General features: G+C 40.8%; 1 protein-coding gene across 4 annotated transcripts in view; it reads right to left on the bottom strand.

Annotated features, from left to right (window-relative positions):
- MORC2 (MORC family CW-type zinc finger 2) overlaps positions 1–8,958 on the bottom strand; it is a 38,120-nt gene extending 29,162 nt beyond the window's left edge. For 2 of the 4 annotated variants that reach the window (XM_065904319.1, XM_065904318.1), the window contains exons 1-3: positions 8,167–8,957; positions 7,667–7,765; positions 1,342–1,395 (exon numbers count right to left, since the gene is read on the bottom strand). In XM_065904319.1, coding sequence (XP_065760391.1) covers positions 1,342–1,395; positions 7,667–7,734 — 122 coding nt within the window. In that variant the 5' untranslated portion in view covers positions 7,735–7,765; positions 8,167–8,957. Of the gene's footprint in view, positions 1–1,341; positions 1,396–7,666; positions 7,766–8,166 lie in introns of all 4 variants that reach the window. The other 2 variants (XM_065904317.1, XM_065904320.1) reach the window with 2 other exon arrangements.
- Between the last annotated feature and the right edge of the window lie 3,094 nt (positions 8,959–12,052).

The following is a 12,052-nucleotide window of genomic DNA, read 5'->3' as shown; positions in this document are numbered from 1 at the left end:
TGTACATGAGCAGGAACATACACTCCAAGGCAATCTCCAGTTCACCATATAATATATAAAAAAGCAGCCTACCAAAACAACTGTAGTATCACTGAACAAGCGGCAAACTGAAACACTGCTCCATGGAGCTACAACATTTTAAAATTCAATATAAAAATTATGAGTCAACCAGGTTTGAAACAATCGAAAAACACTGAAAATGCGACTTTTCAGGTTAAACAAGTTGTTAACTAGCATACTTCCATGCGCAGTCCAGTAAATAACAATAAAACTATAACGGTATAGATCTACAGTATAGACATAGATAGACAAAATAACCAATATGTCATTAGCTGGAGATCTGTTTACAAAGTACTTTTGTCAACTCTTATCTTCCTCATTAGTCATATTGGTCAATAAACACCATGTCTGAATTTCATGTCTGCATTCAGAAATCTTTGATATAATTATAGGCAGATTTTTGATTTGGGACTTCACTATCCCTGAACCAATCCAAACTTTTCAGTCTTGCACAGTAACATTTACAGGCTTCTATCACTAAGAACTCAGTATAACACTGTGCTGAAGAATGATTTCTTCCAAGCACAGTTGCTAACAATGGAAGATGCTTTGATCAACTAGCCTCATCTGACAATAAAATACACTCACTCCTTAGTATCCGCAGGGGACTGGTTTTAAGACCACCAAGGACAAAAAAATTTCCAGATGCTCAACTGCCTTCTATAAAATCATGTAGTACTTGCATATAATCTGTGCACATCCTCGTTTACTCCAAATCATCTCTAAGTTACTTATGATAACTAACACAATGTAAACGCTATGTAAATAGTTGCAAGCAAGCAGCAAACTCGAGTTTTGCCTTTGGAACCTTCTGGAACTTTTCCAACACTTTCGATCTGTGGTTCCTTGAATCCACAGATGCAGAGCTGCAGATACAGAGGGTTGACTGTATATTTTGGGAAGACACAGAACTCTGAAATAATTTTAAAGACATTAGATGGTTTACTGTTCTGGTAGCACAAATTAAAAGAGTTTGTCCTAGTAATTAGATCCTTAAGTTTTTATCTTAATTCCCTGTGTTTCACAACAATTATCTTGTTCTAATACACATGGAAGGTAGCTTTAGAGTTCGTAAGTTCACTATTTTTAGTCTGGAACATAGAAATGAATGGATTAAATTATCAACAAATGTGCTATTTAAAATACTTTTTGGGTAAGATGCCTCCTAGGAGTGAGTCACATATGCAAAAGAACTGTCTTCCTCCCAAGTCTTCAGAGATCAGAGATCACAAAAACCCAAAAAGTTTTCAAGCACAGACTGCACACCTGAAGACTACATACCTTGCATTATCAACTAGTTCAGCAAGAGCACCAAACAAGAATTCATGAGTGGTTCTGAAATGATAAATATTAAGAATCAGCAAAAGAATTATCAATTAAGCTACAGTTCCTAATAAAAAGTCAAGGTTATAAAATATTTTAAAGGTTTTTTTTTTGGGAAAAACCTAAAATTGCTACTTGCATCATCAAATTACACTATTCAAGTTTTAAACTTCTCCACAATTCAAGTCTTTCTAGAGTTCTACTGCTCTAGCTCTACTGCTAAAGCAATGTTTTTCACTATTCATATTCTACCTAGAAAAACATCTATATTTTATTTATCATTGCCTCTACCAGCTGTCAGTTTCTGCCTATCTCTAAGAATGCTCAATGGAGAAATCATTACCATTTAGCTTTACCAATACCTTTGTGATGATTAACTGGTGAAAAACCATTCAGTATTGTGCAATTTACATGCAAAAATACTCCAAAAAAGTATTTTTGGAAGTGGGGAGAAAGGAAAAAATAATTCAGTTTTTGATGCTCCCTGATTTTGGTACGCCTGTCTTCCTCTGCTTACACCTCCTTTCATTGGTGCTGTTTCCACAACAGTCCTCTTTAGATGTGAGAGTAGATACATCAACCTAGAACCACCTAGAATTTTTTTTTTTTAATCTGGCCCTGTGGTGCAACATATGGATCTTAATTCCCTGACCAGGGATCAAACCTGGGCCCTCTGCAATGGAAGAGCAGTCTTAACCACTGGACTACCAGGGAAATAATGAAACTCTGACTTTTGTAAGCATTAACTCTCATAATATATTACTACCACAATGTAAAAAAAAATTTAAAAAAACCATATTATTCCAATTAATTTTTTTGTATACAAAGTTTCAGTCCATAAAGTGAAAATTTCTATATATATTTAGAATATACCAATATTAAAATAGCCAGCATCTAGGATCTGTGAGTACTTACTGTATTGTTCAAAACAAATTGTAAAACACTTGTTTATAAAATAAACCCAAAACTCAACTGTTCAGGAACAGTTTTTCCCTCAAATAAATCTCCCCATTTTTATAAATGCAATTTTTTAAATTAAAACTACTAGTCCTTGGAATTTTAGGAAGAACTTTTTTCCATGAGAACAGTGAATATATGTATCTGTTGCTGATCCAAATGAAGTACCATGCTGTAACAAAAAGTAGAAATTTAATCTCCAATTTCCCTGAAAAGAGCTCAAATTCCTCTAAATCGAATTCTTATGTCACATGAAATAAAAAAAATTTTCACAAGGAAAAAAACCTGAATAAAGCATCCATATCTTTAGTTATTTAAAAAATTTTATCACCCTAAACTCTTCAAACTATCTACTGAAGAAACAAAAAATTTTCTGAGTATTACTCCACGTATTAAATTGGCAGAAAAGCTGGAAAATTAAATAAACTGATTTACTGAAAGTAATACAAGTTAAAAGTAAAACTAGTATTTGCTCTAAAGCTTTCAACCAATCATTTTCCTGTCTGACTTTGTCGTGACTAAGTAACTTATGAAGTGAATTAGTTTTCTATACCCTACGTTTTAAAAAAATTTTGAAGGTTAAAACGGAAAATAACAAATTCCACTGCAATACTTCTCATTTCCTTGAATTCAAGGAATCACAGAAATATAGCTCCTAGGGTAGGGGTGGGAGACACAAGAATACAATCTTAGACTACAATTTGTGTGTAGAAATAAAGGAAGAATGAAGTATCTGGCCTATGATAGTGACCGTGGTGAATATGAATAATCTGGAAAACTAATTCTGATACCTCTGCCATCCAGGCAAAGAAATTAAAAAAACAGAAATGGCAATGGCTTCTCACAAAATATATTGTTGCTTCACGTGAAAATTAAAGGCACTCAGAATTCAATAACATCTCAAAAAAGCAAAGGACAAAGCACTTCTGGCTAAGTTGTCACTGTTTTCTACGCTTTGTATATTTAGAATCTAAGAACATTCCAAATGTCTTCGTTGTTCCAGACGTTATCAATGCTGTTCCACAAAACGTATTTCAGGTAAGTTAACATATCTTTAAATGTAGCTAAGGGGTGCTTTTGTGACGTGCACTGACACATCACAAAAGGGGCCTTTTGCGACAACTGTTGGTGAGGTCAGAGACGACACTCAGAATCTTCAAACCTCCAACTGATCCTGCTAATAAAAGCTAAAACTAAAGTTCTAAATATCTCTCAAATCATAAGAAACAAAAACATACCAACTATAAAAGATCTTCCCTTTTTTTCAAATAATATTCAAAGAGATGAATTCATTGCTAGCGAGCAGTTTAGAGTTATTTATATAAGGATCAAAGGAAATTGTCTTCTTCACAGACCTAAAGACTCTTTACATGTGATCCAAGAAAGATCAACCACCTGGGAAAAGACAAAGACTTTAACGACCCCTCACTCTCAGCTGAGTGTGGCTTTTATACCAACTGTGCCACAGTCAGAACAGCTTCGCATCTCAGCATTTCCAGTGACAAATTCAAGTGTAAATCTACTCATTATGTAGGGGAAACGGTCTATTTATATTCAGCCTGAATTTAAGGCAATAGAATATTTATAACCCCATCACACAGTGATAGGTTCTACTAAGTTCTTGGATATGCAGTCCAGAGTTAATTGCCTTAACTGCTAAAAAATAAAGCTGAAAACTTCCAGGGCAACCATTTTACATTCAAAGGCTTTAATATATTTAGTGTGAACCCATATTTCAACAGGATTATAAATCACAAGAAACACCGTTTGTAAAGTTGAAAGGTTCCTCTACCTTCACTTCCCATATCAATAAAACAACTCAAAGATATAAATGGCCGAGACAATAAGCTTTTAAATGTGCCAAAAGGAATAGACATACACAGCAGGCATCTTATACATAAGCATCCTGCTCCATCCAGCCACTTAGCAATACTGCAAACAGAATGACTGAAGCTATATACCTTCTGCCAAAGGAACATTCGAACTATCACTCCATCTTGAATCTGGCACCTAGACTGCTCATGGACTTTTCAGCAGCAGTCACAAAACCCACCACCCTCAACAGCAGTAAAAGCATAAAACCACTTTTATTCAAAAAACCCTAACTTCAATCATCTTGTATGACCAACTTGCAGTATTTAAAAGAAATTCACCTAAGCCTTCCATGTTACAATTTCCCAGACCTGCCTCAAACCCTAGTGCTGATATAACCAAGTTACTATAGAACAATACCAAAACAATAATTCCAAGCAGGTGTTTATTATCTTCGATGCTCCAGAATTTATTAAAAATTAATCTGCCTAATGACCATCCCCAAACATCAAGTTGCTATCACACTGACCAATTTTTGGTTGATATGAGCTAATATTATAACTAGAACAAATAACTGTCACTATCTATTCAATATTTACTATGAACTATGTGCAATCTAATTACCTTATAAACTATTTTACACAATCCTCATAAACATTGTCAGATTAGTCCTATTTTGTAAATGATGAAACTGAGGCTTAGATAAGTAGACCTACCCAAGGACACAGCCAGGAAACAGAAGCCTGGCTAGCTCCCAAGCCCACCCACTTTCTACTGCATCACACTGATTTCTATCCTTCTATCCTGGACTCTGCTAAATGGGTGCTAAGGAGTCATTTCTTTCACCATATACACCATGGCAATTTATAGATATCAGACACCCTAAAATGGTCTTCTTGTTTTTTTAATTATAAAAAAAGAGAAGGAAAACCCTCCCTTCTTTGAAGGTTAACACCACACCACTTAACCCAGAGGACACATCTACTATCATTACCAAGTCACACTTTCTGAAAATTTTAAAATTTGTTTCCTCTAGAAATGAACTTCCAGTCAGGTCACAATAAAGGTCTTGAAACTGATTATAAACCAAAAACATATCTAGGTGTCCTGGGGTTCATACTTTCTTCTGGTAGAACTGGATACATTCAAAAGTAAACAACTTCTAAGGTGTGATCCAGATAATAAATTCCAGAGCTTCCAAAATGATACATCCAACTCTCAAAAACGTTTATGCAAGCAAGTGGTTCCAGTTCAACACAGTAAGTCAAATTCCCAGAAAATTCTCCTTTTTCAAACAAGAGACTTAACTGAGGTTCAACTCTTTCCTTTGCTCTGTTCTCTTATTTTCAAGCCATAAAATAGCAAAAGAAATGAAATATCCCAGAATCCTCAACTTAGAGGTTCACTGAGATAAACTGAAATTTATCTCCTGGTCAGAATACTGGAGGGGGTAGCCTTTCCCTTCTCCAGGAGAGCTTCCCAACCCAGGAATCAAACCAGGTCTCCCGAATTCAAGGCGGATTCATTACCAGCTAAGCCACAAGGCAAGCCCAATCTAAAATTGAAGACTCACAAAATGGAAAGTAAACCTTCTGGCATATATACAAGGAAACAAGCTTTTAAAGGTAAAACTGACTACAGCTGGTGTTGCCTAATGGTTAAAAGCACTAATCATGTGGCCAGATAAATCTTACCACTTTGAATCTTGGTGCATTGAAGCTGCCTTGAAGCTGTGTAACCTCTAGCATGTAATAATCTCTCTGAACTTCAGTCTTCTCAAATGCAAAACAGGAATAACCCTTACTCCAGTAGGATTGCTAAAAAACATTATTTCTGACCATGTTTAAATGTGACTGGCAGAAGCCACAGTCCCTGGTAGCTCAGATGGTATGGGTCAGATGGTAAAGAATCTGCCTGCGATGCAGGAGACCCAGGTTCCATCCTGGGTTGGGAACATCCCCCAGAAAAGGGGATGGCTACTACTCACTCCAGTATTCTTGCCTGGAGAATTCCATGGACAGAGGAGCCTGGTAGGCTACAGACCATGCGCCGCAGAGTCAAACATGACTGAGCAATTAACACTTTCACTTTTCACTATCATTTTATTATCAAATACAATCTTTGGGTAAGCTAAACAAGAACCCAGAATCAAGTCTCCTTCAATGGTCTTCCAAGATCATCACATAGTCTGTCATTCCAAATTTGGTCCCTCACCCCAAAACTCAGAAATGAATTTATCAAACACAATCTGTGAACATCTAAGTGGCCTTCAACTGTTTGTTCTTAATGTGGCAACTCAAATACAAACAAGGATACTAAAGGTTCTGCTCATGGCTATGCTACCAGCAAGATGGGTATAACTTTTGATCAGAGGCCTTATCTAGTTGGATTTCAGATTCATCAGCTGCAACATGAAACTACACCTAGGTGACCTCTACAATCCCTACTCTAATACTCTAGTTCAGTAAGAACTTTCCTAAACAAAACCAGGCTCTCATTCTGCAATTCACTACTCAGAAAAATTTTATTTCCTCCATAGGAAAAATAGCAAACAAAAAATTACAGATACAAACATGTGGTTCTTTTCTGTAAATGGTTATTGATTATTGTACTATTACTTGACAACTAAAGTTACTGTACTAGTACTTGAAAACTAGAGTCTATATTCTCAATCCTGAAGATGGTTCTTCTGACCTCTGGACCATTCATTAAGCTGCTCACCACCTCTCTAGCATTAAAATGAGAGACTTACCTTCATCTCAAAAATGTCAAATGAATGTATTAAAAGACTAAACAATGATGCCCTCATTGCATCAACTCCAAGAAAGTGGGCATAAGGATTAACCTTGAAATATTCCAGATCAATGGAGAGATGGCAATCTCTTCACAAACTCAAAGGAACACAGCATTTATTCAATGATTTGTGAAACTTTGGGGGTAAGGCTATTTAAATCATGAATTTAATCAAGTTATCACTTCCTGCTTAACATATTAAAAACTATATTGGATGAGGACAAATTTCCCAGAAAAATAAAGCAAACTTGTTTTCTGGGAGGAAAAATAACTTCTTCTCACAAGCTGTCATTTAAATGTCTTCATTCTTTTTTCTTTTTTCCTTCTTAAAAAAAAAAGACTTGTTACTACACAACTGTATTGGCTGTTTTGGCTGTTGTCACCAAAGACAATGGGTTGAATAGAATAGTCCAATTTTTGGCGATCCAAGATGAGTACTTGTTGGATTCCTATCAAACACTTGAATGAAACTCAATATACAGACTCCAAGGAATTAGTTTGCCTTCTATCAAACAAATTTTGATCCAGTAAAGGAAGATCATATTCTTCTGGATTAGCAACAAACATTTCACTGATCTCAGTTCTTCCATACAGAGCTCAAGACTCCTCCAGTGACATATCCCAAAAAGTAAAAATGCAAAACTTCCTGGGAAAAAGACTTCCATATCAATATCGAGCAATGAGTTATCAGTGACCTCAGAGGCACCTACAGAATACTTACGAATTTGTATGTAGATATTCAAAGGTTAGCTGAGCTCGATTCAGACTGCTGTAATTCGTGAAAGCCATGAGTGCGGTGATGTCTCCAGTTCTTTAACCACTAATCGGGAAATACAAGTTACAACGGAATAGATTTTTCAGGACTCCTTCCAGTAAAAATTTGGTAAATCTGTGCTCCTCAGTTAAACAAAGTTATTAGTTATCCATCTAAAATATATTCAAAAAAACGTCTAAAACAAAAACTGATTTCTTCCTTAAATTTTTTTATCCTCTCAATGACTACGATGTAATATTTTGGAAGAAACTACATCATAAATCTGTAGTCTTAAGGAACACTAACATTAATTTGCGATAATTCACTGAGTGGAATGTGGTTCGTCCTAGAGTAGCTGATACTGGAGTTGGCGATTTAATCACTGCTCCATCTTCGTGTTCTTCCGAGTTTTTTGTTGTTGTTCCTCTAAATTTCCTGTGAGGAAATTCACCAATCCGGAAACTTACCAATCCGGAAGTCTAGCAACTTCAGTCATAAAATTGGACAGCCACACGTCTTCGCCATCAGTGATCCCAGGATCCTTAAATAAGCCCCAAACTGGCTATCACGATGTTGCTCGAGTGCATATGGCGTTAGTTCCGGCTTCACCACCTACCAACTGAAAAATTTCCTAAGCGCTGAAGGCCGATTTCCGTTTTCAAAGCCCAGATCAAACCTAGCTTGCTGTGCGCCCCAATCTCCTCAAGATAGTGAGTCAAATTACCTCACAGTGGCCCACTATGTCGCCACAGAATTGACCCACCCAATCAACTCAGGCGGGCGGCGCCCCTCCCCCTTGCCCTCAGACAGCGGCCTCAGCCTCTCAGGCCCTCACTGGGCCTTGGTCCCGTGGTCTCCTCTTCACGGAGACAAGTTAGTCCCAGTTTTCAAGGCCCGGATCGAGGGCAGTGGCGAGCGCACCACCCGACTGGGCGTTGCCCGGCGCTCACAGCTGCCTTTGTCCCTCCCCACGGAATTGGAACCCAACAACCGCAGGGCGCTCTTGGAACCATGTGCTGCCGCCACCTCCGCGTCCGCCGCTGCCGCCGCCGCCGCCGCCGCGAGACCAGCCGCCCTCGCGCCGCGTTAGATGAGATGGTGACAGGACTCAGCGCTACAAAATTCGGCGTCTAGGGCTGCTCCGCCGAGGCCGCCACCGCCACCTCTTTGTCTCCACCAGTGCACACAACCCGGGCCGCCTCGCGCACTCCCCGACGCCCCTAGTCCCCGAGGCCTCCGCGGCGCATTCCGCCAATCACAGAGCCGCAGTTCCTCCCGCCCCCGCCCTGATGCGACGCCTCCTGATTGGCGGGTAGCGTGTCTCCACGTGACCGGATTTTGTTAGCCGGGCCCGCCCCTGTCACGTGAGTGCGCGCGCCTCTCTTCCTGCTTTCTTGACCCTCTCCGCCATTTAAAGAAACAGTACCGGGGGCGGGCCGAGCGACGCAGCCGGGACGGCAGCTGCAGCGCGGACCGGAGGAGCCATCTTGTCTCGTCGCCGGGGAGTCAGGCCCCTAACTCAAAGAAGCCCTGGCGCGCCCTCCCCCCCTTCCCGGTCTGGTAGGGCGAAGGAGCGGGCGCGCGGTCGATCGAGCGATCGGTTGGCGGCTCTTTCTCCTGCTCTGGCATCCAGCTCTTGGGGCGCAGGCCCGGCCGCCGCGGCGCGCGCCCGGTGGCCGTTGGCGCTCGCGCCGCGTCTTTCTTCTCGTACGCAGAACTCGGGCGGCGGCCTATGCGTTTGCGATTCGACGAGGAGTCGTCCGGGTGGTTGGCGGCGGCGGGCAGCTGCTCCGCCCCGCTCCCGGGGAGGCGGCGGCGGCGGGATTTGGCGCGGCCGGGGAAGCTGGGGTGGCCGGGGCCGGCCTGGAGGCCTGGCGCCACCCTTCGGGGCCTGCAAGGACCCAGTTGGGGGGGCAGGAGGGGGCCGGGGGATGGTTGGTGGTGGGCTTTCTACTTTGCCTTTTCCTCCTTATGCCGCCTTAGTGAGGGGCGGGAGCTCTGGCGGCAACTCCGGGGTGGAGAAGCAAGCTCCGGAGTCGGAAAAGCGGTGTTTGCTTCCGGGCCTAGCCACCAGCTGGCCGAGTGACCTTAGGCAAGTCACTCAGTAATTTGTCTGCGCCTCAGTTTCCTCCTCTATCAACGTTTGTGGGATTGAAAGCGCTTTGTAAACCATAAAGCGTCAGTGGATGAAAGGAATGATCATTGTTCGTTATGGTTGGCTTTTTTTTTTTTTTTTTTTTGGACTTGTAAGAAAACTTAGAAATTCCCAATCCTTGGATATTGAACCTGGAAATCTTGGATTGGAGATGGAGATCCCCAAACTCCCTGAAATTGTGTGCAGAAGTTAGTGGGAATATGCAATTTAGGGAAATGAGGATCCATCGCCAGCAAGTTTTCAGAGGGGGCTGTGACCCGGAAGAGTTAAGAACCACAGTTCCTTTGCCACAAGGAGGAAACTGAGGCCTAGATGTCATTTGGGACCCGTCACAACCAAGTTGAAGCCCCTGTTGAATCCCTGGGATATGTGAGCTGTTCTATGCATAGTGAATATTCGGGGTAACAACACTCCACTGCTTGGCTTCTGAGTCCTTTCACTATGGGTTGCCTGAAGGGTGGTTGATGCTTATGGTACAGTGGCACCCAATATAAAGCAGCTGAAAGTAGGAGTGGATGTGTTCTCTAGTGTCAAGAAACCTATTCAATTTTTGGCCCAACAACTTTTTATTTTCTGGTGCCTGACTACCTTTCTGACTCATTAACCATTTTCCATGACCATGGTTGCCATCCGTTACTTGCTCTTGTTTTATATTCTTAGCTCCGTGTGGTTGGTGGTGAGCAGGCTTATTTTTAAATGGTGCTGCCAAGTCCAGCTAATTAATGGTGCAGGTGGGTTTTTAGCAAACTGTCTCACTGGAATAGACTGAACTAGACATGGAATTCCTGAAGATGTTTGTCTTTATTAATTGAAGGTTGACATGCTCTGAAAAGTTTTGTTAGAACTTCTTCTGAACCTCAAAGTCAGTAGTTGGAAGTGTTTCAAACCTTAACTTTCCTCCCCGCCTGCTTTGTATTCTCTTTGCTTGCAAGTGTGTTATTAAGATGGCCAAAATGCCAATTTTTGCTTCTTTGTTAATTGTCAGCTGCTTTTTATCAGATTCCAGGCCATTGTCCAGCAAACACTATAGAAATGTTTGAACACTTGGATTTCAAACATTTTCGTTTTGTGGAGTGGTGCTTACCGTGGTACAGCTCTAAGGAAGCAAATGCAAACACACCTAAGTGTTTTGTCTGTTAGGTGTTAGCCGATTCTGCTATTTCATACAAGTGTCTGGAAAAAATCTATTGACTGTTCCCTTTACCTGGAGGGCAGAGACAAATGATCTCAATTCCAGAGAAATGACTGTTTTGGAGACAAATGTGTTGGTCTTTTAGCTCTTTTGTAATTAAATCTGGATGTACCTCAAAAGAATCTTGAGACTGTGGTGATACGATGCTTTCCTCAGGAGAAAGGAGGAAAAAACCAACTGGAACTCAAAGCTTGAAATTCTGTGACAAAACATGACCTGTCCAGAATAGGAGGTTGAAAGGGTTTCACTACAGCGTTCTGCACTCGCTGGAACCCATGTCTTTCAGTGTAGTCACCGCATGGGCTCTAGATTTCCAGAATTTCAAGAACTGCATCTGGGACCTGGAAGAAAATACCAGGGTGTGACAGGAACTCGGGAGCTGGACTTTTTTATTTCTGAATTTGAGGATTGTTGTCCTTGTTTTGAAAAAGAGACAATGACTGAGCAAGCACTGCCACCAGCGCTGTTACTGGGAATTCGGAGACCTGAGTTTTCGCCAAACCCTCAGTGCAAACTCTGGCGATGCTCCATCCAAAGTGAACTACGGTACTTGCCATTTTCCAAGATGCCTTATTCTTTACCATCTCTGCTCTTTTTTCATGCTCTCTTCTCTATCCTGGAATACCTTCCTCTGCTTCTTCATCTGTCAAAACTGCCATTTCCTCAATATCCAACTCAGATGCTCTCTTCTCCATGACTCTCTTAACCTTAGCAGAAATTAACCTTTTTTTAAGTTTTTTGATGTCTTTTTGTATATCTTTTATTTATCTTTGTATACAGCAGCTTATAAAGTACTTTTTTGTGTGCATTGCATTAGTTCTCCTTACAGGTAACAGCCCCTTGAAAGCAGGGGCCTTGTCTTGGGAACTTTTGCCCAGACAGATTAACCACATATGATGAAGCTTTAGTAGAAAGAAGAAATTTAGAGACCAGGCTGTTGCCAAATAGGCACTCAATAAATATCTGCTTAGTTGCTGTGTGATAACCTAATTATTCTTGATTGTTG

This window comes from Muntiacus reevesi, chromosome 13 (assembly GCF_963930625.1).
Source record: "Muntiacus reevesi chromosome 13, mMunRee1.1, whole genome shotgun sequence".
NCBI classification, from domain to species: Eukaryota; Metazoa; Chordata; class Mammalia; order Artiodactyla; family Cervidae; genus Muntiacus; species Muntiacus reevesi.
The sequence above is the reverse complement of the archived record's forward strand: the minus strand, read 5'-3'. Positions and strand labels throughout refer to the sequence as shown.